The sequence below is a fragment of the Mytilus edulis genome, chromosome 3 (genome assembly GCF_963676685.1).
Source record: "Mytilus edulis chromosome 3, xbMytEdul2.2, whole genome shotgun sequence".
Taxonomy (NCBI): Eukaryota; Metazoa; Mollusca; class Bivalvia; order Mytilida; family Mytilidae; genus Mytilus; species Mytilus edulis.
The window spans coordinates 88,274,751-88,302,449 of NC_092346.1; the positions used below are offsets into that span (position 1 = coordinate 88,274,751).

General features: G+C 31.1%; 2 protein-coding genes across 3 annotated transcripts; one reads left to right on the top strand and one right to left on the bottom strand.

The window, feature by feature from the left end:
- Positions 1–1,919: 1,919 nt before the first annotated feature.
- On the bottom strand, positions 1,920–17,361 carry LOC139514631 (leucine-rich repeat-containing protein 63-like). Of its 2 annotated transcripts, none has more exons than XM_071304080.1 (11): positions 17,304–17,361; positions 13,259–13,958; positions 12,667–12,901; positions 12,047–12,135; positions 11,019–11,104; positions 10,299–10,382; positions 8,692–8,843; positions 8,095–8,181; positions 5,459–5,603; positions 5,021–5,115; positions 1,920–3,159 (listed from the first exon to the last, which is right to left on the bottom strand). In XM_071304080.1, exons 1-11 carry the CDS (start codon positions 17,322–17,324, stop codon positions 2,928–2,930), a joined length of 1,926 nt encoding a protein of 641 aa, XP_071160181.1. In that variant the 5' UTR covers positions 17,325–17,361; the 3' UTR covers positions 1,920–2,927. The 2 variants fall into 2 exon arrangements, with proteins under 2 accessions (XP_071160181.1, XP_071160180.1); XM_071304079.1 differs by lacking the exon at positions 17,304–17,361 and adding an exon at positions 16,611–16,697.
- Positions 17,353–26,461, top strand: LOC139514643 (agmatinase, mitochondrial-like). The gene is made up of 8 exons (XM_071304096.1): positions 17,353–17,543; positions 18,869–18,994; positions 20,499–20,683; positions 21,068–21,165; positions 22,242–22,344; positions 23,607–23,751; positions 24,355–24,449; positions 25,327–26,461. The coding sequence occupies exons 1-8, from the start codon at positions 17,375–17,377 to the stop codon at positions 25,423–25,425; spliced, it is 1,020 nt and encodes a 339-aa protein (XP_071160197.1). The 5' UTR covers positions 17,353–17,374; the 3' UTR covers positions 25,426–26,461.
- Positions 26,462–27,699: the final 1,238 nt, after the last annotated feature.

Genomic DNA, 27,699 nt, shown 5'->3' on the forward strand with positions numbered 1-27,699 from the left:
TATTTGTAGGTCTTACTTTCCTGCTTACAGTTTATCTCTTTCTATAATAATATTCAAGATAATAACCAAAAGCTGCAAAATTTTCTTAAAATTACAAATTCAGGGGCAGCAACCCAACAAGGGGTTGCCTAAATGGTCTGAAAATTTTCAGGGCAGATAGATCTTGACCTAATGAACTATTCAATCCCTGGCAGATTTGCTCGAAATGCTTTGGTTTCAGAGATAAGAGCCAAAACTGCATTTCACCCTATAAACTATGTTTAGCCATGTTGGCCATCTTGGTTTGCAGGCAGGGTCATCTGACACATATTTTATACTAGATACCCTAATGATGATTGTGTACAACTTTGGTTATTTCATCTTAGTAGTTTTCAGAGAAGATTTAGGTAAAAGATTACAAAAATTTATGAAAAAAATGTTAAAAATTGACTATATAGGGCAAGAACTCCTTAAGGTGTCAACTAACCATTTTGGTCATGTTGACTTTTTTGTGGATCTTACTTTGCTGAACATTATTGCTGTTTACAGTTTATCTCTATAGATCTATAATAATATTCAAGCTAATAGCCAAAAACGGCAAAATTGTCTTGAAATTACCAATTCAGGGGCAGCAACCTAACAACCGGTTGTCCGATTCATCTGAAAATTTCAGGGCAGATACATAATGACCTAATGAACAATTTTACCCCCCATGACATATTTGCTCTTATTGCTTTGGTTTCAGAGATATAAGCCAAAATCTACATTTTACTCATATGTACTATTTTTAGCCATGACAGCCATCTTGGTTAGTTGGCCGGGTCACTGGACACATTTTTTAAACTAGATACCCCAATGATGATTGTGGCCAAGTTTGGTTAAATTTGGCCCAGTAGTTTCAGAGGAGAAGATTATTGTAAAAGTTAACAACAACGACGGACGCTAAGTGATGAGAAAAGCTCACTTGGTCCCTGAGGCCAGGTGAGCTAAAAAGTAAATGGCCAGTAAATTGGCAATGTGACTACTTGATATATACTTTGCATAAAAAATGTGAATGAAGCACTTTTAATTTTCAGTTTAAGTTTAAAGTGAGGGCGCTATGTAAGTGTAACACAATGTGTTTAATATCTATAAATATCAAGGTGTATTCAAATATCATGGCATAACTTAAACAACTACATTTATCCTTTAGACACTTAATAACAATGTGCACGAATATTATAGACATATACCCTGCGGCCAGTAAATGACAATGTCCACTGACCAACCTAGTACATGTATTATTTAATAGCTAGACTACTCTATAAACTGTTGACATTTATGGCTATTGTTGAAAGCTGATGGATGACCCCTCTGAACTATATAAGATCCAGTTTGGACTCAAACAGCAGACAGATTGGTACAAGAGATTCCCTCAGAAAGATTCCGCCAAGGTCTCCCCCTCCTTGTGGGTAGGCTGGAACTCATGTACTTAATATCCAAATGTACTCCAACAGGACTGAACAGTTATACCACTATACGATCATGTGTCCGTGTGAGATATTGAACATTCGAACAATTCAACTTTAAAGACAGTTTGTGAACATTCGAACATTTGAACTTTAGAAACATTCTTGACTTTGTAATTACATAATTAAATCATTTTATCCAACCACTGACTATATTACATAAGCTCAGTAGCTGTGGTATAATTGTAAACAATGGAAATATCCACCAAAGTCTTATAAAGAGATGTGATTTGATTGGAAATTAGACTGTTGTCTGTTGTGTTTTTTGTTTGTTTTGTTTTTTAGAGGGGAGTGTTTGGAAGTATTACCAAAATCTCCTATTTTATTGTAATGGTCTGGAAAAGTCTTCATATGTTTATTTTTTAACATTTTCATTTTTTTACAAAATTAATATCACAATGCAGGGAATGCAAAAATACAAAAGTAACAATTACAATATTCAAACTTTAATATGTAAATATATCACAGTTTTCCATTGAACAGCACTAAAACAAATAAATTATACTTAAAAACATACACTCATTCATATTCTATCAACTGAAAACATACATCATATACTCATACATTCATATACTCATACATTCATATAGCCATACACACCTGCATTCATACATACAAACATACTATTCAAAAAGTCTCTGGTACAGAGTGTCTTGTTCAATAAAGGATATCTACCTTTAAACATCACTTTATCATATCCATACTAGAATGTAACTTTTTTTAGTTAGCAAAATCTTTGTTTGCTGAATAACCTCCATCAGACACACCACAGGCCAAAAGTTTGAATAGCCAAAATATATCATTAAGGAGTATCTTAAACCAAAATGAGCATATTCAGGAAAGCTAAAACCATTTGAGTTTATCGTGGAGAAGGGAGTTCCACCCTGACTTTCACTATAGTTACATAATTTATAAATGAAAAATTTATGGTCAAAATGTATTATTTAAAGCATACTAAGAAGGAAACACTGGCCACTGGTATAGATCTTCTGTTATGTAATTGAGTATTTGTCACTTGCTCATTTGAGTACAATGATTTTGCTTGGACTCTCAGGTTTTCTTCACTAACAAATTATTCATCAATGTCATCAAATTGTTCCTATTCATTAATTAGATATAAAAGGATAGGTAATGAAATGGAACTTTCTTAGCTCCTTAATTTAAATTACCAGTTAATTGAAAGAGTACTCACTAATAGTTGTATTTTCAAAAATTGTATACCCTCCATCTAATGCCTCTTATATATTACCAAATTTTGTTTTTGCCAATACAGGCCCGATCTTTGAAGCTTAAAAAACAACTACCCATTTTTGTCATCTGAGTTTCAATTTTATATGGATATAAAATATATTACTATGAACAAATTAATTTGACCAGCTGGAAACTTTATATTTTGTTACATGGATCATGATTATAAAATATAAATTTTATGCTGAGTCCTCACATGTGCTCACGATGTTCTTCATCTTCATATTCATATTCCCGATCTTTCACACCATACAAAACTTCTGATAATGTTTCTTTACTGCTTTTAAAACTTTGTAAACAGCTAGGGGAGCAAGCCCTAAATATAAATGGTAGGTTCTTAATTCCATGTAGCTTGCTGACTGGTCGAATTATTCTAAGTCCTGGTCCATACAAAGCACTTTGACAGCAATCACAAACAGATCGACTGAAAAATAAATAAATAAATATTTTTAAGGATAGTAATGACACCTTAACAAAATTTTATATGCAAAATGATCAGTTTGTCAATATTCCAGCAGTAACAAGATAAATCTTAAACTTCTCTTAGCAACATAGTATATGTAACATAACACTATAAAGCTATTCATAATAAATGTTGGGTCTCAGACAAGGATCTGGAAATACTTAGACATGAGTTTGGTTTATTTATTAGGACTTCAGAGTCAGTTATTTTTTCAAACTGTAAAAAGACATACCAGTAGTCACAACACAAATAAACCTGAGAAATCACTTTTACGGTCTGAACCGCATGAAATTTTGTACCTGCTTTTCAATGAAAAATTGTGGCAAACAGCAGTTTTGAGTTTGACTAAAACTTGCAGTTCCTAAAGAATTTGTTATACTACTTTCATTTTTAGAAGAAGAAATAATAAAGAGCTGTGATATAAGCGCATGATACAACCATTGCCCTTTATGCTTGTTTTTATGCTTTAAATGATTACTCAACAAATAAATTTCCAACATTTTTTTAAATAAGAAAAATTCCACAACTGTATAACATCAAATCAGAAATTATATAAAAAAAAAGGGTTCTTAGTTCAATCGATATAAACAAGTCACCATAGTTTCATCATAAACTGCTGAAAACATTTTTGATTTATTATCCGAAAAACTGGAAAAAAAGCCTCACTTTTTTAAAGAATAAGACTGCATCACACCAAAAATGTAAAATCTGAAATTTATACAAATCAAAAGGGATCTTACATCAATAGATATAAACAATTCACCAAAGTTGTATAAAAGTTGGTGAACATGTTTTTGAGTTATTGTCCAAAAACTTGAAAAATCCCCTTTTTCAAGTATAAAAATTTATAACTGTCAGAAAAACGTAAAATCTGAAATCTATAAAAATTGAAAGGTAGAGTCAACAGATATAAACAATTCACCAAAGTTTCATAAAATTTTATGAAAGTGTTTATGAGTGATTGTCTGAAAACTGGAAAATCCCCCCTTTTTTAAGCACAAAAATTCATAACAGGGAAACTAAAAATCTGAAATTTATCAAAATTGCCAGGGAGCATACATCAATAGATATAAACAATTCACCAAAGTTTCATTAAAGTTGATGGAAGCATTTTTAAGTTATTGTTCATGAACTGGAAAATCCCCCCTTTTTAAGCACAAAAATTCATAACATGGAAACGAAAAATCTGAAATTTATAAAAATTAAAGGGAGCTTACGTCAGTAAATATAAACAATTCAACAAAGTTTCATGAAAGTTGGTGGAAGCGGTTTATTAGTAATTGTCCGAAGTATGGACAACGGACGGACGGACAACCGTATACCATAATACATCCCGTCTTAGACAGGCTTATAAAAACTGGAATTTCAAGTTGACTATAAAATATTAATGAGTCTGAATATAAGATACAGGTTCCTTCTGTTAATCAAAATTGCAGTAATCAACATATTTTAGATTGTATTAGCCTGATATCCCTAAGAGCATTGCATGGCCCTGAGCTCAAGGTTTATCAAACAATACAGTATGGAGGTTTTCTTAAAGGGAAAGAATCTAAATATTGATATCAACAAATCAGCAATAACTGACAAAAAGGTTTTGAAAATGAAATTTAATAGTCCTATCTCTTCATCTCCAGATTTAACTTGATCCAAATTCACAATTTTATTTCATTCATTTGAAATCTGAATCAGTCTTAACTAATAAATATAACTGTTTCCAGACCCCTGGTTTCTGGTCTTGATATTTCAGAATTGTTATGGATGGGAGGTTTAGTTCATTTTGTATCTTGGCTACTTATCAAATGTCTGTACCACAATTCCTTACCTAGCTAGTACATTGTTGACAGATTCTGGGTAGTGTTCTGGATGCATATGTAGATCTGAGTTAAACATCATTAACGCTGCCATGTCAATCAGTCTCTGAAGAGAAAATCAAGTTAATTTATTACACTTGATGAGGTAGTTGTTAAGATATATAAATACGTTTGAAGATTATTGTTTGTAAATCAAAATCCTTTGTCTAGGAATTAAGTTTTTTACTTTTGTACATTCTTTTCATATTTTTCAGTGGTACCAGTTGGTGAAAAGTTTAGATATTGAACATTGCTGGTCTTGCCATCTTATGCTAGAGAAGTATTGCTGTTTTTAAGCAAACAGATTCCCTCTAGTAAATATATCAAGCTGCTTTAATCTGACTGCAAATGAAATTTCACATTGTAGGGTTGGATAGGAAAAACAAATGCACAATCCATGTTTACAATACCTGTGGTTGATTTTGTGTATTTTCCTTCCAGAATAAAGGATGCATAAAGTTATTCTTGACATTGAGATAATCCAACTCTAATCCTAATGCACCACTAGGCATGGCTGGTAACTGATTTCCCTCTAAATTCAGTTCTCGTAAACACCTTTAAAACAAAAAATTAGCAATATATTTTTTTTTTATTGTTCTTTGTACATAAGTCATAAATCAGGCAGTGGGTTTTCTCATCTGTATTATTTTACCAGTGATGTCGTTAGAAGCCGGCAGCTGGCGATTTTCGCCGGTTATTGTCCTTTTCCCGCCGGCTATTTTTGCATGAGTAAAAAAAATTAATAAGATAAAAAAGATAATCAGGTTAATATTAAAAAATAATTGTTCAATGCATCAGCTTCCACGATTAAAGTCACGATAAACAAGGACTAAATATAGTTCACGTAAATGCAGTCCGCTGATTGGTCGTCTATTTAAAGTCGGTAAGTATTGTAATGTTTGCAAGGATAAAAAGAGAGATGTTCCGATGGACATTATGACCCTGTTTGGTTTTTGCTTCAAGAGAAGGAATAAGCCAAAGATGACAATAGCATGTTATGGAAATTAATATATATATATCAGTCAAATAAAAGAAAGTATAATATATATAATGTTGTCAAGAATCTGGAAAACAGCACCTTTTGAAGTTCACATTTCAAAGCCCACGACCACGTGGTGTCCAGAGAATGAAGGTCAATAACGAAAGTAGAATATTGTCGACCACAAAAAATAATTTTTAAAAATATCTTTTATAGTTCAAAAGGATTTTAGTTTACTGATTACTGAACAGTTAACAAATAAGAGAAAATAAAACGACATAGCTTGACAACATGTTTGAAATACGTGTACAAGTCTTATATGAGAAAAAAGGGGGTCATTTGTCACTAAGTACGTACGCAAATAAATCGATCAAGATATTTAATAAATTCGATTATTTTTGAAATAAAATTATAATATTTCACCTATTATTTCACAGGCACTTGCCTGTGTATTATTTACATATATTCAAGAACAGACTTCCTTAGTTGTCTTACAAAAGACACCTTCCCAGAAAAAAATATAATATAGATTAGCCTTGCCAGGACTACGGATTCTCATTTAAAAAAAAAATCAATGTGATTGAAGTCAACAACAAAAATAAGACAAAATTAACATTTTCCCAAGCATCTAAATCACTCTCAGGTATGCTCAGAATGCAGGAATTTTAGTCTAAATTTTCAAATCTTTTTGGGGATAGCCAAGGACATATATTATGTTAGTTATACGTTCTTGGGATAGCATACGATTTTATAAAATATAGCACCTCTGTAACAGTTTTAACTTTGAAATCGAAGCTCCAGCTGACTACTAGTCAGTGAATATTGTTTTTAATTTTGTAAAAACAAAACCAACACTTTTTTAATATAAAATTAAAACATAATGTTCTCAATGTCACAATTACAATTTTCATTTAAAACTAAATTATTCAAGTGATAATTCAAACCAGAGACAATATGTTTCTATTCAAACTAAGATTTTTGGATTCTTTCAGTTCAAAAATATTTACTAGCAGTCAACCTGCAGGAAAATGCACAAAAATGTATATTGGTCCATCAAGATGATCAATGATGTGATCACATGTACAGAAAATTTACCCATCATGTTGCTAATTTTAGTTAATCATTTACATTATCTTCAGTAAAAAATGATGTTTTCAGAGGTCTGAATAAGGGTCTAGGACACCCCCAGAATGCAGGATTTTGCACCATTTTAAAAAAAAATCCTGGGGCCCTTGAGCGGGCCCCAGACCCCCCGCCGTAGTAGCGACGAGCAAGCTCGTCGACGCGAACGGCTTCGCCGTCCGCATGTACTTGTCGCCTATTTTAGAAATTCAGCCTGCTTCTTCAAAACTTAGTGACATCACTGTTTACATTTTATAATGTCTGCTATGAGGTATGAGTATTGCTCATTGTTAAATGCTGTACAGTGACCTATACTGTGAATTCATCAATATTTGTTGGTTGCTAATTTTGTGGATTTCGTTTGTACAAGAGAACAATGAATTCATATGTTCAGCGAATTACAAATTTTCTAAAGGAATGTATGCAAACTATGTCAAAACCACAAATTAAATATTCATGAATATGCAAGTTTTCCTCAAACCACAAAAACTTGGTACCCATGAAAATAAACAAATCCACAATAGTTGCTACCATTTGGTTTCTGATGGTATCTCATTAGCAATCATACCACAGCTTGTTATTATTAATGTCTAGTGCTTTTCTAGAAGTACTTAAATATATGGAGGAAACAAGCATTCAATTAATTAGGCAGTTAGTTTTCATGTTTGAATTGTTTCACATTTGCGATTTTGGGGTCTTTTCTAGCTGACTATGCGGTATGGGCTTTGCTCATTGATGAAGGCTGCACAGTGACATATAGGTTCTTATTTCTGTGTCATTTGTCTCTTTTGGAGAGTTGTCTAATTGGCAATCATACCACATACTCTTTTTTATATATAAATTCTTAAGCAGATAGTACACATAACTGTAAAGTTTAATTGATAATCTTTTCAATTATTTTATCTATAAATATTATAAAAATTCAATTGTCTACATACAACTCACCTAGTAAGGTATTTTATTTCAATAGGAATAAATGTCACCTTGTTGTAAGATATGTCAAGATGTTCTAATTTTGGCAAGGAGAATAATCTGCAAAATAAGAATGAAATTAAAAAATACTATAAATTAATTTTCACTTCACTGAATACAAAATAATATTGTCAAGTTTTTAACCAGGCCAGAGATGTTCCTTATAAATATACATGGTACCGAGGAGATCACTTTTAAAATTGATTAAACACCTATGAAGGCTTATTTAGAATTTCTCTTACATTTTCATATTTACAATTGTACTTGAAACCTACCAAAAGTTTTTAAAGTGCCTTCCCTAAGTTCCATGTATGTTTTATGGAACAGCCCGGAGTCTATATAATGTTAGAATTTGAAATAACTAACTGTTTAACAGGACAAGTTTATAATAAAGATTGCATTTTTAAATAAAATTGACAATATGAACTACTATATATCATAAAGGATATCAGCAAAACATGTATCTCACTCCAATTAAGAGATTCAAAATTATCAGACTTAATCTAAATAATTGTAGGTGTACTGAAAAAATAAAGTGTTGAAATGTATATATTTATTTTGTATTCCTACCCCAATGGAAGAGATGATAACAAACAGAAGGATACAACCAGTACCCTAAGGTTCTGTAAGCTATTAATATCAGGTGGAAGTTCTCTGAGGGGATTGTTCCTTAGTTTCAGCACCTCTAACTGTCGAATTCCTAAGATCTCCCTTGGAAATAGCTGTAAAACAAAAGGAAATATGTATTGCTGTAGAACAGTACCATAAATATAGTTTTTTTTCCAGGAATGGAACAGTAACAGATTCTTAACAAGACATTCCAAGTTCTTTAAATATGATAATTGAATACACATCTAACGTGAACATACCATACTGATAGAATACATTGACAGATCAAAAATTTAGGTAGTGCCAATGTCATATTTTATTTGAAATCAGTTTCTTTCTCTGAAACATTTAAAATGAAATTAATTTGGTAAACAAAAGGATGGTATAAATATAAAGCAAAATGAAGTAATCAAGGCAAATTTAATTGCATCGAATTTTGAAGTTGTTTGTTTTATATGGCAATTATAGATCTCCATTTTTTCTTGTTAGAAAGCACAAAATAATTACCTTGTATTCAGAAAGTTGGACATACACTAAAATTCATAAGATGACAGCTATCTTATCAAAAAAAGTTTCAGTAGCAGATAAAGCTTAATCATGTTCTATACTTCAAGACTATTCAAGGCAAATAGATAAATGAGTCGCAAAGGTAATATGAAAACAATGACTAAACTTTCATATACAAACAGTAGACAAAAAGTAAAATATCCTAGCTGATTCTGGTTATGAATTTTAAAGATAATTGAAATAGTTGAAATAGAAATTCTCACCAAAAAAAATATCTGATTCCACTACAGATACCACTTTTTTCTGATAAACTTCAACTAAAATTTTTGTTGTGAGGCTTGCAGAGAATTTTAACATTTAAGAGTGGAGCAAATAAATATAATTTATATGGTTTAAATAGAGCATCTATTTTCCTAATGTCTACATAAATATTCTAAAGTCTCATGGTGCAAACTAAAAACAAAATATGGTTTATTTGTTTTTCTAATTGGACAAAAAATTTAGAATTAGAAAATTGTGCGCATAGTACAACCACGCAATTGAAATGTATTTTTGATCAGACAATAACAACTGTTATGTACTTGTTGATTCTAAATTCAATGTGATAATAAATGGAAAGCAGATGACGAAAAAATCTATGAAAATTATGTCATAGACATAACTGAAATTCAATGTTTTTTTCAATTATAGTTCTAGCAACACTGATGAAATATAACACCTCCATCCATTAGTGTTCACAAGAACATCAATAACATCATATATTTCAAGAAAGAGTGTTTAAATCAGAATCAGAAAGGAAAAATTGTTATTATAATAAACTTTAGAAAAAGGATTTTCATAATAGTATACCACGTTTAACCCTTTGTAACTACTTATACATGTGATAATTCTTCGTCATTATTTTTAAAATTTCAAATATTGTTGACTGTTCAACAGATTCAACACAACAAGGTCTAAATCTAAATTCAGTGTGACAAGCTATGTTTTGCTTGTGAAATATATTGCCTAAAAACATTCCACAGGCTAGTACAGATATGAAGTTATATTCTGACTATACTTACTGAGAAATCGTTGAAAGATAAATTTATATAAGTGACAGTCCTCATCAAAGGTGAAAGGTCAGGTACTTGTGCTATAAAGTGAGCCTACAAAGAAAAAGTATCATTCCTTATTAACTTCAACTAAAATAAAAAGTATTATGCAACATTAAACACCATATTTCTAAAAATCCTATGAATTATGGATGTATTGTAAAGAGTTTATTGGTCAGAAGAACTTCTTGGAACCTTTAAATATTGATTAGAACTTGTCTATTTTCTTTTGTAGTCTGCAGATTTTACGGGTTTTATTCTTAATATTTTATAATGAACTGCTTCAATGTAAAAAGTGTCAAGTTTTGTAAAGTAAATTGAAATTTCTTGTTGACTTTAAAAAAAAATCAATGTAATTTTCTTCAAACATGTTTTGATCACAGTTTTTACTGTCCTTTCTCTACATGCTTAATTCCACCTTCTGTAAATGATTAAATGCAAGTATTAATTGTAAAAAAAAATAAGTGGAACCTTTATTCAAGTTTTCATATAAGTAATATATTTACAATATATTCTTGTTATACATGCATATTAAATTGAGAATGGAAATGGGGAATGTGTCAAAGAGACAACAACCTGACCATAGAACAGACCACAGTTTACTCATAATAAATTTTCAAATGTTGGCAGGTTTAAAATTAAAAAAAGATCATTTTGAAATTTATTCTCTCTATTTCACTAAGTAAATACCTTCAAACTAAGAATTTTTCCACCATTAATAAGACAATCCAGTATAGCAAGCTCTGAGGGAGATATGACACCATCTCCTGGTGCAGCTGAAAAATATAGTTAATACATGTACATTAAACATCTTCCCATTGTATATAAAAATATTAACATTTGAAATAAATAAAAATTTCATACTTTGAAGGTGCCTATAGCTAATTGATTTATATCGGTCCATACTGTTGTTTTTTTTTTATCTTATTCTTTCTTTTAAATAAATACCATGGTGTTTCATTGTTCGTTGCTACATTTGTACCTCATTTCTGACTCTTTTTTTTTGGTGGGGGGGGGGGGGGGGGGGGTGGGAGGAAGGGAGCATGCAGCAGTATAAGTATTCAATTTATTGAAACTCTCAATATGTAAATATGTATTTTGATCATATTATATATGTACAAATTAGCTAATTTTTTCTGATAGATTTTATGGTAAAAAGTAAAATAACTTGATTGTACAATATAAGATGAAGATTGTAAATAATATGACACACATTTATGAATGGGAAATGAGGACTTGCATGTACAAAGTGTTCCACTGACATGTTAACATAATAGATGTCGTTCAAGCATATTATCTAGCTGGTTTTTGCATTCACCATTTTCAGTCTATTTGTGGATAAAAAAAAATCTATTCAAAGTTGACTGTGACTATGAATTTTTCATAAACTTTATTTATTGTAAATTTCTGTTTAGAGTTGGGCAATGTATGTTGGGCCCTAGAATTATTCCAACCTGTCCCTTTGTGTAAAAAAAGAGATTGGACACAAAATATTTCACAATATTTTAATTATGACATATAGCCATTCTAAAAAGTTTAAAATTAGGAAATCAAACAATCTATAATTGAAAATGTCATGATTTGAATGAATTGAACAATTGGTTGGTAAATTTCTCCAACATAAATCTTTTGACTCAAAATTCATTCAAACTAGTAAATATTCCACATTTACTAAGTCCTTATTAAGGCAAAGCTGTTAGAATAGAAATTTAACATACTGAAAGGTGATTGGCTCCTCCCAGATCCTTGGAAGTATCTTGACCTTGCAGAATGGAACATAGTATCTGCACTTGGTACCTCAGTTTCCCTACAATTAAAGTATAATTATCTCTTTGGAAATATAAATTTCTTAAAGGCATGTTACTATGTATACAGAATGTAAAATTCCTGAAATTCAATTATATACAAAAAAATCAGAAACTGCATTTTTTCTGAATTTAGATGTCAGCTCTCATGAATTAAATGAATGCAAGACTAAAAATTGATTTCGAGATGTTTTTTCTTTTCTCTTTTTTTTTGTGTTGTAATGTTGCTGTCTCATTGACATATATACATGTATCCCACATATTTTTTTTTACACATTTTTAATTTCAATATCAACATGATTGGCTGATTACCTACTACTGTTAATACAAGTAAATATTGCGACTATGTAAAAGTTGCAAAGCATATTAGACAAAGGACAGTTGCAATGAAGAAGGAAATTGAAGTGTCTATGGTAAAACATCTTTTCAACAGTTGAACAGACAAGCACTGGTGAATGCTACTCTTCCTGATCAAAATATGAATGTTGTGTATCAACACAATGCCCTATTACTTCATAAAATTTAAAGCTTACTGCCTTTGTTGAAATGAACTTCTGGTCAAATCTGTCTCTTCGTCCTCGTACAAAATAATCTCAGTATGAGGAATATTGGCATCATTATACTGAGGACTGTACTTCTTTAATGGTCGTATCACAGATTTTACCTCTGTACCCATCAAATCCCTGACATGTTGTTTAATCATGGCAGCCATTTCTACCAGAAGCTGTCTCTGTGGAATTCTTGGTTCTGTAGGTGGTATATTTTGATCTGAAAAAATAATAATAATATAAGTGTACTTATTTTCTTTTATTATCAAGGCTACATGCATTTGTTTCCATTATGTCTATGGGTCACAGATGAATTTTATTGCATTCTATAGCATACGGTTTAAGATATGGTCTTGCTTATTGGACGTAAAGAGTAATATACATGTAGCTACATGTAGCAAAATGTAACATACCTGAGTCATTTAACTTTGGTGGATAGTTGTCTCATTCATACCACATCTCCATAATTTTTTACATCAAGATTGATTAAAAGTAACATTAATGTTATAGTTTCAATTAGGAGTGGGTAACGTTGGGCTCATTTACAAAAACATGTACAATATAAGTGACAACTTACCTTCAGGGGTAAATTCTTTCACATGCATTTCTTCATTGCTTTGTATAATATGCTTGCGTGCCAATAAATTTGTCAACTTTTTATAATTATGCTTTGAAATTATAGCCTCTCTGACCTTGGGTAGAGGCATTTTCATTACATCTGCACATTCTCCAACAAAAGATTCAAGAGTAAATGCTGGAGGCTGGTAGTAGTGAAATTCATCCTGAGGATCTCCAGGGGGTATAAATGGAACTTCATTGTATCGTTTTGGGGGTCTTGCTGGCAATCCATCTGGACCTCTTGGTTTGAAAGGCTTGACTAGAGACTTCCCATCTACATAAGTTCCCAAGCTTGTCCTATCTCTATACAGCGGGTCTAAAACATATTTTCTATCCTCTCTGGCAATGTAACTCACATGACTCAATGGAGAACCATATAAATGTAAAGTTCGCTGACTAATTCCTCGTCTTGGATTTGATTCAGAGGGTGGGGGTGATATCAAACTTGGTACAGCACTAGGAGGTGGAGATTGTTGAAAGGAACTATAAGTCTCATATTCTTCATTTTCAAAATCATAATTTTCATAAAATGGTCTCTCAGCTGGATCTGGGGAAGGGGGAAAAGGAATGGGTGGTAATTTTGGTGCTCTTGGTTTTCTAAGCAATTTAAATCCTCCTTTCTTTTTCTTTATTTCTTCAGAACTTGAGGTTACAAGAACCTGAAAAATATTGACAATATTTATTTAAAGCAGATACATAAATAATAAATAGAGTTTCTGCAAAATAAATACTATATTATAGCAAGGATTTGTATAGTAAGACTATACAAATCCTTGATTATAGTCATTCTATATATACATTTCGTAGTTTCTGAGAAATGGGTGATGAAAATGTTGCGTGAACATTTGTTTTTTAATCATTCTGTGATTAAATTCCAACACAGAGCATTGTCATGTGGATAGATTAGAAAAATTTAGGTTTTGTGTTTGGTAGAGCTGTTTGATAAATTTGATATAAGCTGATATTGATGTCATGGATGTTAATAACATGCTTGTGATATAACAAAGGTATTCAATGAAAAATTTAAAACCCGTAAAATGAAAGTCTTTAAAAAAGAAATCTACATGTAGGCTTCAAACAATTGCAAACAAATAAATCTTGACATTTTGTCAGGACTATAAATTCAGGGAATTCCCGTCTGTATCAGAAAATAAATTCATATACTTCTACACATTTTTTTGGGGCAACAGATAAGAATTAAACATGTTAAAAATGTCAAAAACTTTTGACCAATTACTTTATGCATTGTAACACATCACCTGCCTCTTTTGACTCATTTTTCAAAAGAAATTATTTGCGTATTTCTTTGATTTCTGTGGGAGTTACTTCTTTTTCTCTCACAAATGGTTTACATTTATTGTTAATCACAAATATTTTTAGCCCTATCAGTATTTTGTTGCATTAATATAAAAATGAGAAATAATCAATGTAAAAATGGTAAATTTTTGGAGAAAACCCCCAAACTAAAGTTATTGTCCAGAAACCAAAAGTGTCTTCGGACAACAAAAGCGACAATGATAGGATTACTTAAAAAAAAATTTTTTTGACATACACATGTATCTCCCATTTCCATTCTCAATTTTATTTTGCTGTCATATAAAAACTTGAAAAGTAGTGTAAGCTAAAAATGCAAATTGCAAGAAATTACATAAAACTGACTCTGAATTAGTACTGTTATGACTGTCTGTACATGAAATTGATGTAGAAACCCACAAACAGAAACTGATCAGAAAAAAACATATATACTGCTGAGCAGAGTTCTCCCCTTAAATCTTAAATAGCATCCTAGAAAATAGCAACATCTTTAGATTATCAACAAAACAATCTAGAAGGTATGGGGGAAATCTGGGTTCAGAATATTTTTGTTTGTGCTCTGCTTAAACAGAGTTTTTTTTCCCATCAATTTGTGAATCAGAATATTTTTTTAAAGAAAAATATCTTCAATCTTTGTCGTGATGACAGAGTAATCTCTCTTGTAAATTATCCTCTCTTGTAAAATAATTATCACAATTGTAGTTTCTCCTTAGTACTTATATATTGTAGGTGGCGCTTTAAAAATATTATAGAATTATTGTATGAAGTGAAATAAATTTAAAAAATGGTTTATTAGGTTATTGAAATGGCATGAAAAATTAAAAATATAAAAAATTTAAAGAAATTTGTATCAAATTATCCACTAAAACGGTTTGTTTCCTCTATGTACTCCGCTAATAGTTGATTGATATTTTCTGCATTTGGCAAATTGATTGTTAATAAATTGTCTAGATCTGTTGGAATTTGTCCTGTTATGAAGTATATTTGATGAAATAATTTGTCTCTGGCATCTGAATACAGGTCACATTCAAAAAGGTAGTGTTGTACATTTTCTTTTTGTTTGCAGTGATGACAGGTTTCTGTGTCGATGTGCTGGTTTATTATAAATTGGTATGCATTTAATTTAGAATAACCTGTTCGTAAACTGTTGATTATGTTGTACATTTTTTTTGACGGGAAGTCTTTTTTAACTTTATCTTTAACTTCAGGATGAAATCTGAAATAGTGACGTCCAGTATCACTATTTTCCCATCTGCGTTGCCATTTTTTTGTAACAGAATTTCTGGCTGCTTTTTTTACATCTTGTTTTGTAAACACTATATCATCAACGGCTAGTGTTTCTGCTTCTTTAGCAGCTTCTTTTGCCAAGGAGTCTGCCTCGTCATTTCCTTTTATGTTGGCATGTCCTGGTGTCCAGTTTAAGTTTATTAAAAATCCATGTTCGTTTAAATTTTTTATTTTCCCTTTGATTTCGTTAATGGTTTGATGATAGCTGTCACTTTTCCAATTGAGAGTTAAGATACCTAATGCTGTCTGACTGTCCGAAAATAAAGTTAAAGTATTAATTTGCTCTTTTGAAAAAGATTCTATGTAATCCAGAACCATTTTTATTGCTATAAGTTCAGCTAGCAAGATTGATCCTTTGTTAGAGACAGGTCTTTTTAATTTTTCTTCTTTATCATTAATGTAAATTATAGCTCCTGCACCGCAGGGGCCTGGATTTCCTAAACATGACCCATCTGTAAAAGCAACTGCTGTGTTTGGTGTTTGAGATTGGAGTTGTTCCGAGATGATTTGTTTTCCTTCCTCTATTTGGGCTGTTGTTCTGGATTTTGAGCTGCCTATGTTACGCCAATAGTCAGGGGCTCTAATGACTGATACTAGACCTTGGTATTCATACTGCGGTTCTATAGTGAAAATTAGGTCATTGGTTTCTGCTCTGAAAGTAAATTCACGTTTATTTTCAACATGCAACCGTTTAAATCAATTCAACGAACCTCTCTCCGGTCACAGTATGGCAAGAGCAGGAGGGATTGCATCCATGATGCGACTGCCAGTACAGGAAACAGCAGAAGGTAAAAAATGTTGACCCGTAGGCGTAAATCATACAAGATGACGAAAAATCGAAAAATACTAGTTCAAATAATTATGACGTGTAGGAAGGCTATTTTAAAAACTTTCTTTGAAGCCTTGAAACGCGTCAAAGCAAAACAAAGTTCAACAATCTTTCCCTAAACATTTGCATTCTGAACTTATTATTTAATTTTAAACAAAAAAATTATGTCCAGGACATTCATCCTGAACATGCATGAAATATTTGCCACTGGACGTTAAGCAACCAATAATCAATCAATATAAAGGACATAATCTTAGTTTTAGTTTAAAGCTGCAATTTAAGGTTGCGGCTTCCTCATATTAAAGTGTGCTTAGCATGTTAAATACACTACTTGTTTTGGTAATACGCGTTAAAAATCGTTAAACTTAATCACTGTGATTCACCTGCAAAAGGTTGAAGGGATTTGAAACTCTCTCCCCTTGTACATGTTGTAAGAACCTTTAAAAACCAAAAATGAAAAACATTTGTTACAGAGAATTTAAAATATAATTTCTTTTTTGCAATCAAAGTTAACTAATGTGTGTTAAAGATATATTGTAGATGTTTTTATAGGTTTTGGATCTTTGTTTCTTACCGTGGGTCCATTGTGCGCCATTTTGACGCTGTAGCCATGAAAACGCGAGATTATCGCGAGAATTAGTTAACATGGGGTTGAAAATTAGGTCATTGGTTTCTGCTCTGAAAGTAAATTCACGTTTATTTTCAACATGCAACCGTTTAAATCAATTCAACGAACCTCTCTCCGGTCACAGTATGGCAAGAGCAGGAGGGATTGCATCCATGATGCGACTGCCAGTACAGGAAACAGCAGAAGGTAAAAAATGTTGACCCGTAGGCGTAAATCATACAAGATGACGAATCGGGTCTATTCGTCCTCATACATGTTCGGACTTACAGGGCTTGGTCCGAACGCCCTGATTCACGTTTGACCTAATGCCAGTTCGTCCTTCGAAAAAATCATTTTCTGATATTAAAAAAAAACAATTTCTAATATTTAAAAATCATTTTCTAATATTAAAAAATCATTTTCTAATATTAAAAAATCATTTTCAAATATTAAAAAATCATTTTCTAATAATATGAGGCAGGCATTACCTGTAAATGGGGACGAAGTCTGTATGAATTATTTTTTTGTAAATTAAATATTTGTTTAAAAAAGAAGAAACGGAAATACCGTAACGTTTCCGATTTTGGTTCTGTTGTTAGGGATTTAGTTGTGACGTTATTTAAATTATGACGTCATATGCAATGTAAACAAAGAAACGCTATCATCAGGTAACGTTTTTTCATATCAAGGAATTATTAAAAATGAAATTGGTATTGCACGTTCCTTCCTATTTTATACTAGACTGATAAATATATATTTTACTCAAAGTTTCATACAAACGAGACCGGAAAAAGGAAGTACATTGTACATTTCTGCGTAGGTCCGGGATTTCAAAACACAACAAAAAAAATTTGAACGATTTTGAGTTCATTAGTACAATGAAAAATTCGGGAAATAGTTTTCTAATATAAAAAAAAAATGTATTTTCTAATATTAGAAAGTGACTTTAATATTAGAACATGATTTTTTTTATATTAGAAAATGATTTCTGAATATAAAAAAATGAATTTCTAATAGTCATATCTCTTTAGTGGTTGAGATTTTAATTTGTAACTGTGAAAGTTTTTTTTTTTTAACATTTAGACATAATATCTAATCAGCATTTTAAAATAAAATCAACAATGATCATTAAATTAATTAAAATAAAAATAAATTTAACAATGGGGCCAATAGTTATAGGAAGATGTGGTATGAGTGCCAATGAGACAACTCTCCATCCAAATAACAATTTATAAAAGTAAACCATTATAGGCCAAGGTATGGTCTTCAACTAGGAGCCTTGGGTCACACGGAACAACAAGCTATAAAGGGCCCCAAAAAGTACTAGTGTAAAACCACTCAAACAAGAAAACCAACGGTCTAACCTATATCTAATCTATATAAAAAAAATGAGAAACAAGAAACACATATAAATTACATAAATAAACGACAACTACTGTACCAAGCATTTCTCAAAAATAAACAACTATTTTTTTTATCTTTTTTAAAATGGACTCTAAATTAAATTTTACATGTTTTATTTGCCCTTACAGGCCTACATGCATGTTTTGTTGGAGTACCATTGGATATAGGGACCTCCAATAGATCTGGCACCAGATATGGACCTAGACAAATCAGAGCAGAATCTGCTTTAATAAGGAAATGTAACAATTCAACAGGTTAGAAGTTTATATGGCTCATGCATGTAAGCACTCATACAAAATACATCAGTTTCTTTCATGCTGGGAAATGTTGTAGCTTACTATACAAAGTAGGTTTTGCTCATTGTTGTAGGCATATGCTGACCTTATGTTTCTTACACATATATGTCTTTCCAACTCTGTTGGGTAATGTACCGACCTTGCAAGGGCTGTATAGCCAGTCAATGTTATTAAAAACTTCCATCGTCAGTGGAAATTAATGTATCATTGGCAATTAATCATTCCACATCTTGTTATTTTTATGTTTATCTTGCAAAGAGAAATAATCATCCAATTTTCAATAAAATACATACGCTAAAATTAGATTTTGAAAACTTTTCTGGGATGTACATGATGTATTTAATACCTAAAATATTGAATTGTTCCCCCTAATTGACTACTTAAGAAATATTTCATGGGGGCTTGAATATATCGTGATTTTACCACGGGTTGGCCCTTTATGACAAATACTTTACCCTGAGCGATTCTAATAGGACAAATATGGCAATTCTTTTGGATTGAAGCGCTCTATGTGGAGGCAAATATTTGCCGTTCCCATAAATAAACGCACTGTTAAATTGGCATAAAAAGAACAGAGCGAACTGAATAAATGACATACGTAAAGTATTTACAATAGCATGTTCATATAGTTTTGGATTTATAATTTAAATAATAATTTATTTATAATGTCTTATATGTTTTAAAAAAATGGTTTATGCCACATTTAAGCATCGTTTGTTTACATTTCCTTGTTGTGATGATTTTTGGTTTGGCAAGCATGTATTTTCTCGTAACATGCTTATATTCTTACGTCATCGTTCTATGACATCATATATCTCATTCATAAAAAAAACATATGATGTGGGAGTACAATTGGAACAGCCCTGACAATATATTCATATTTTACCAAGGGTGTGTACTCAAAGCGTTTGAAGGACATCATGTTAGAATGCTTATTATCTAAGGCCAAATAAAAAAGTATGTGTGGTTCCAGTTACATCTGAAAAAAAGTTAGGGTAGGTAGGTAGGGATTTTTTTTTTTTTTTTTTTTTTTGGTTACTGGAACCACACATATATTTTTATTTGGCCTAACAGATTTTGTTAATATATTGCATTAATTTGTCATGAGTATTTCAGTGTTGATGAGTGGGTGCCATGAAGATGTTACTGGTCTGAAAAACCAAATGAGTTAACAAGAAAAGCAGGTATCTGACAGGAAAATGTTAAATATATCTGTAAGGCCTCAATAATGTCAATTGGAATCTGTATGTTATTGCATTGCTATGCCTGAAATTAACTTACTTATTTTCTTTTTCAAAATTACTGGAAATTATAAATAAGGTGATTATTTTGTATTTTAAACTTGGCCAGTATTAGGTAAATGTTAGTGTTTGATCTGTTCAGCCTACTAGGAGAACTGAAAGATGAAGTAACATCTAGTAAATTGGTAGATTCTGTAAACTGTTTTCTCTATCTGTTTTAGGAGCATCACCATTTGATTCTTTCCAAATTGCTGATGTAGGTGATGTCAACATAAACTTATACAATTTACCCAAAGCATGTGAAGATATAAGGAAACATTTTTTGAAGATCATTAATACAGGGTGTATCCCTTTAGCTCTTGGTGGAGATCATACAATGACCTATCCTATTCTACAGGCTATTAAGGTACTGTTTAAAATAACACATTTCTTTTATCCTACTTTATATATTGTCCAATTCTGATTTTTAAATTATATTAAGTCATAACTAATTTATTAAAATCACAATATTTTTTGGGGGGAAAAGGGTAAAAGGGGGGTGGGGGTGGGGGGTAAAACAGTCTCTAAGAATCATGCTGTATAGAATTAATGGTAAAATTCCAGGATGCTTATAGAATTATAAAATATTAGAAAAATAATTTTACTGTGATATATATAAAGATAGAATATAAAAAGGAAAATTTCCATATAATATAAGATTGATTTTATGCATGAAATTCAGAGTTATTTTTGTCATCCATTGATGTTAAAATGGAGATTAATATTTCTTTTAAAATTTTTACTGTGACAGGAGAAACATGGACCAGTTGGAATGGTGCACATCGATGCTCACTCTGATACAAACGATCTTATGTTGGGGGAAAAGATCGCTCATGGTACTCCCTTCAGGTATGTACAAATTTAAAATGGTCAACTATCTAATAATTCTACATACAGATATTACTACAAAGGGCTGTCACAAAATAGAAGTTCCTTCATAATATCAGTTGCAAATAGCAACAATATTCTGGAATATATTTCCACTGGAATAAATATTACAGTAAATGTTCCTAACGGAATAAAAAGTATAGAATATTTGTTTCAACAGTCACAGATATTATGACATTGTTTATAACAAAGTTTCAATTTGAACTTCTGTTAGTTGGAACAAATATATGTTGACAGGGCCAAGTGAGCTATTTTCATTACTTGGGGTCTGTTTTCTATCCTCATCATACTAAAACTTTTACAAAAATCTTATACTTTGAAACTACTGGGCCAATTAAAAAGAACTTGGCCACAATTATCATTTGGGTATCTTGTTGCACATATATATATGTTAAAATATTTCCAATGATTATTCCTGTTTTCTGGGCAAACATTATAAAAGATAACAAGAAATTCTGAACAGTGAAAATAATCAGCAAATTGGTCAACATAACCATGATAGTCAGGCCATTTCTTATTTGAGCTACTGCCCTTGAATAAGGTGTATTCCTTGGATGATGACTGCCAACCCTTTTTGGGTTTTTGAAAAACATTATAGTCAATATACATTTTAGAGAAACTAAGCAGAAAAAAATAATCAGTAGTACAAGATCGATCAAAAACAGATTTAGTCACAAATTAGGTTTTATGCTATAGTTGCTAACATCTAAGTCATTTTGTCTAGTTATCTCATTGGAAATCATAACACAATTCCTTATACTACATAATGTTTGCAAGATGCACATAAATCAAGGTGAGCAACACATGCTTTTTAGGTCTTCTTAGTTAAACATTAAAAAGAGGGTTACGAAAATACCAGACCTATGTTTTTTGTATATTGATTAAAATTATTCAGCAAAATATTTTCTGCCATTACAGCGCTAATTATTATTTAAGGTCGATTGAGCTATTGATTTAAATAAGAAAAACTTTTTTAATCTGGGATCACATGTGTTTAAGTTTTATGTTATATCAACAATTTTAATTTTGATTGACAGGCGTGCAATAGAAGAAGGATGTTTAGATGGTAAAAGAGTGATTCAGATTGGATTACGGGGGAGTGGTTATAGTACTTCTGATTATGATTGGGCTAAACAACAGGTAAAGCAGGTTTATTTTACATCATCATTATTTCTGAAATTCAGTTCTGAAGAATTAACCCACTAAGTTGTTATAAGCAAGACTTAACTAAATAACTAAATTTATTGTGCTGTCTGTCTGTTCCTTGACCAATGTAAATGACATATGGGTTACTTTCTTTTTTTCTTTTATTAAATCCTTGAGCAAATACTTATGACATGTTGCTATTTTGTAATCATGTTATATTTTTAATTTGCTCAAAACTTTATGCTGTTTTTGGGATTGATGAAAGTATTAATAAAGCTTGATCGCTTTCAAATTTTAAAAAATTGTGGTCGTTGTCCTCCCAAGAGTTTTCATTTAAAAATCAGATTTAAGTCAAATTTTCATGCGTCACATACTAGCTAGAGTATCCATGGATTGATTTGCCTGACAAATTACACAATTGTTGTAAGGTAAAAAATGATTTTGAACATTTACTGATAAGTCAGTCCGGAAATATGGAACCTTAACCTTCAGATTCTGGCAGTTTTTCACATGTAACACACTTGGGGTATACTTTGATCAATTTACTACAAACTATATATTCTTGTTAAAATTTGTCAAAATACTGATAAGAAACTGTATACTCTTTTTATGCCCCACCTACGATAGTAGAGGGGCATTATGTTTTCTGGTCTGTGCGTCCGTCCGTCCGTCCGTTCGTTCGTCCGTCCCTCTGTCCCGCCTCAGGTTAAAGTTTTTGGTCAAGGTAGTTTTTGATGAAGTTGAAGTCCAATTGACTTCAAACTTGGTACACATGTTCCCTGTGATATGATCTTTCTAATTTTAATGCCAAATAGAGATTTTACTCCAATTTCACGGTCCAATGAACATAGAAAATGATAGTGCGAGTGGGGCATTCGTGTACTGAGGACACATTCTTGTTATTAGTAAAAGTACTGGTAAGCTCCCTTTAAATTTTGAAAAATTTATAATTTATCCTTTGGAATTTAACCATCAAATTTAAGGTCAATTTAATGCCCTTCAGAATCTGTTTTATTTTTGTGATAATTTCATCATAAATCCTATCGACACCTAATAGATTACTGTTGCAGCTGATCATCTAACATGTCTAACACATTTGACAACTGACAACCAAAACAGCTTCAATGAAATGTGTCTAGTGTATACATATAGGAAATAGCAGTCAATTAGATGGTTCCTGTATGGTTTTTTTTAGAATATTTTTACAATATTAACAACTAAATCAACTGGGTAACAATTTTTTTTTATGTTTTCAGGGTTTCCGGTGTGTGCAGGCTCATGAATGTTGGCATAAATCATTGACACCTCTGATGGAAGAGGTACGACAAATGATGGGAGATAAGCCTGTTTATATATCATTTGATATTGATGGACTGGATCCCTGTTATGCTCCAGGAACAGGTCAGTATTAGTGTAAACTATGCTGGTAATCCTCTTTTTAAATTTACATTTCCCCTGTATGTTTTTTGAGATGATGAATCAATATTTACCTATCTCCATTTTATAAATTACTACTTGGCATTGACCCATTTATCTGTGCATAATCTGTCATTGATCTATGTTATCTGTGTCTTTTTAAAAACTTTTAAAGACATTTATTCTTTTGTTATGCTAAAAACCTACATTGTAAGATATCAATAAGTATGTTCCTATAAAAACTTGGTTTTATTAAACACCTATATATCACTTACAATTCATCATGCCTTGCCTTGGCCTCAGCCAACTTTGTCAACTTATTTTAAAGAACCAGTTTACAATTATTAAAAGGAAACAGCAAGTGTTTAAAGTGTGTATAAACAGTACCAAAGCAATTATTGTCAGTAGACTATTCCCTTTATTTTTGTAGATAATTCAGTATAATTCTATTTCACTACACATTCTTATAGGCTTGCACATAGTTTTTGAATTTTTTTTTTTAAGCCACCTGATAGTTGAAAATTAATAAATGGCAGAAGCTAAGAATGTAGTACATGTTATTTTACAATGTATGGTTTTGTTTTTTAGGTACCCCAGAAGTAGGTGGATTAACTGTCATACAAGGACTAGAGATTCTCAGAGGCTGTAGAGGTTTAAATGTAATTGGAGGAGATTTAGTGGAGGTAAGTAAGTCAAGGTTATATAACACTAAGAAAGGACTACTGTGGATTCATTTATTTTCGTGGATACCAATTTTGTGTGGTTTGAGAAAAACTTACATTTTCATGGAAATTTAATTTCATTGTTTTGTGTTTTGGCAAAGTCTGCATACATTCCTTTAGAAAATCTGTAATTCGATGAACTATTAGATTTGTGGTTCCCCTGTACCCACGAAATCCAGGAAAATTAGTATCCAACAACTATTAATGAATCCACAGTATGTCACAGATTTCTGTAAGATTTTGAATGCAGTTTGGACATATTGAAATTAAAAACCAAATAAAATAATATTGAATGACTGAGACTCTTTATTTAAAAAAAAACCAATATTACTTAATTAATTTGGTGTTTTTGAGTTCACCTTCTCATACAGGCATGCTCAAAACAGAATTTTAAGAACCAGGGATGCATAAAAAAGGAGCTTTAGGTAGCAATATACTCTTGCTTTCTTACAAATTATGCTTACTGTTTGTGTCATATATTTGCATATGTGTGTAATCAGCATCTTCCATAGATTTGATATCCAGTAGTTGAAATGATTTCTTTTTGGTTTGTCCATGGCAACAACCTGCATTTATTTGCCATAAAATATTGCAAAAAAGGGGAGGGGGTGTTAAGATGTCACATATTTCCTGATTTCAAGTAAGTCTTCCATAGTTGTTGTCTTCATCCATCAATTTCTCAAAGTGACATTAAACAGCAACAATCAATCAAATTCATTTGTAATAGTTACTTGCAAAATTGTATAAATATTACAGACTGCTAATTGATGTGTTCAATAGCTTTTAATTAATAATTAATGATATAGAATTTGAGTTTTTTTCTTTATTTTCATTATAGGTTTCACCTCCCTATGATACAACAGGTACCACAGCTTTAGTTGGAGCTAATATGTTGTTTGAAATGTTATGTGTTCTTCCAGGTGTCATATATAAGTAGAAAGGTAGAAAGTAACCCGATATTACAGTGGCCATTTATGATAATTTTGTGCCATTCTTATCAGGAGTAATAAACCATAGCTTCCCCTGATTATGCTTTACCAAATATGATGTATGCTTTATTATGTCTCATCAACTACCCACATATTGTTATATTTGATATTGCCTTGTTATATTCCGAAAAAAGCATTTATTTGGTTTTAAAAAAAATATTATATTGTTCATATGAAGATTTATTCAGAAAATTTTGATCTCTTTAAAAAAGATGAAATCAAAATCTCATGTTTTTTAGATATCAAATCAAAGATGTAAGGTAGTACAATGTACTATCATATAGTCTTAAACCACAAAGTGTTTTCTATTTTTCATTAAACATTTCTCAAAATGAATGTTATGGTGACTGCAATCTCATACAGTTTTAAGTAACAAGTGGTTGTATATGTTACAGCAGGGTATTTTAAGTATATACTCAAGCTGCCATTTTCTAGTCTAGTTAACCAGATGTAATTGTGCAACAGTTTTGTAATATAAACATCAGTTATAATTTTGTAACTAAAAAGTATAAAGTGTTCATATAAAGTAAAACAGAGAATATTTATTTATTTACATATGCATTATTTTATACTAAGCAATTTCTTAAAGAAGTAAACAGTACATTAAAGTAATCTTGGAGATTCAGTCTCAGAATATTAGTAAAAAGAGTGAATCAATTTAAGTAATTCCTAATATTATTTTAGAGAACTGAATGTTTTCTATGTTTAGAACCAGTGCATTGTTACAGACCTTTTTTGTCCTGATTGTATGATATGTTACTTATTTGATAAATGTCACTGAATTTGTAGCAACCATGCATAACTGAATTTGTTTTTAGTCAGTCAATATATATTATATGAAGATGTACAATTCCATATACAAATGTATGCAATAATGATATATATATTTTTAATTAGTAGTAATTTATATTGATTTTTACATTTATTGTATTTATAATTTTTACCTTTACCATATTTACAAATGAATTAAATTATTATATAAAAGACAAGACATATTTATTATCTGGAGAGGAATTGATTTGCTACTGAAGTGTATGCCATGTCTATGAAAGAAGGTTCTCATCTTTGTTCAACTTTGACTAAAAAATCTGTGCCAAATTTTTTATACCTGAAACAAAATGGATTCACAATTAATAAGTTGGAATAACAAAAATAATAAACTCCAAGGAAAATTCTAAACAGAAAAAAACCTAATCAAATGACAAAATCAAAAGCTCAAACACATCAATCGAATGGATAACAACTGTCATATTCCTTGCTTGGTACAGACATTTCTTGTGAAGGAAATGGTGGATTCAAAACAGAAAGTCCCTAATCAAAGGGAAACTCAAAAACAGAAGACTGTCATATTTGACTTCATGTTTACAATTAGATTGGTGGTTTGAAACTAAATGTGAAGGCTGTAACTCCTGAAAAAATAACAACTGAAAAATTCTAGCGTTCAGAAGTGGCTTTACTGTCATCAGAAAAACTCAAATCCACCAAAAAGATAGACTGGAATGTATTAGTAATCAAATACTTGTGAAGCTTATTGACTTGAGGGACTTTAAAAGAAAAGGTAAAATCATCTAAGGTCAATTTTGTTTTTTTGTAGACGAAACGTGGCATACAAAATGTTTGAACTGTCTACTGGTATGATGAGTTTAAATATTGTCAAAGAAATTTAGAATCATATCGACATTGCAAATTTGACTTACAGCTTCTTTTCGTGTTCTGTTCTTAAGACAAAATGTTGTTTTGATACCATAAATGTCTCTCCAAATTATTGGTCTTCAATCTTCGCAAAAAATGTCATGAATGTGCAGAATTTACTCCTTCGTTCTTTATGATCAACGTATTATCTTAGTGTGATTTTTACCGGATATGCACTTGTTAAGATCTGGGACTATTATACTAGTATAATAGTCCCAGTTAAGATCGGGGTTCAGGAACTGCAGTTTCCAATCTGTACCTTCTATCGATATAATTTGGTATTGTAAGAACTATAACTTTCGTCACTTTTGTTTTTTCCCCTACTAGTCTGATTATAATGGTTACTAAGTTCAGGTTTCGGATCTAAATCTCTTGATATTTGATGGAATATATTTTCTAGTTCGTTCTCATAGCAAGTTAACCCAATGATAAAGTGTTTCTGGTGCTCTACAGTAGTATGGCTATATGACATAGACATAATCGTTTCTTGTAGTATAGTTCTGTGTAGCCAGTTCTTAGTTGGACGAATA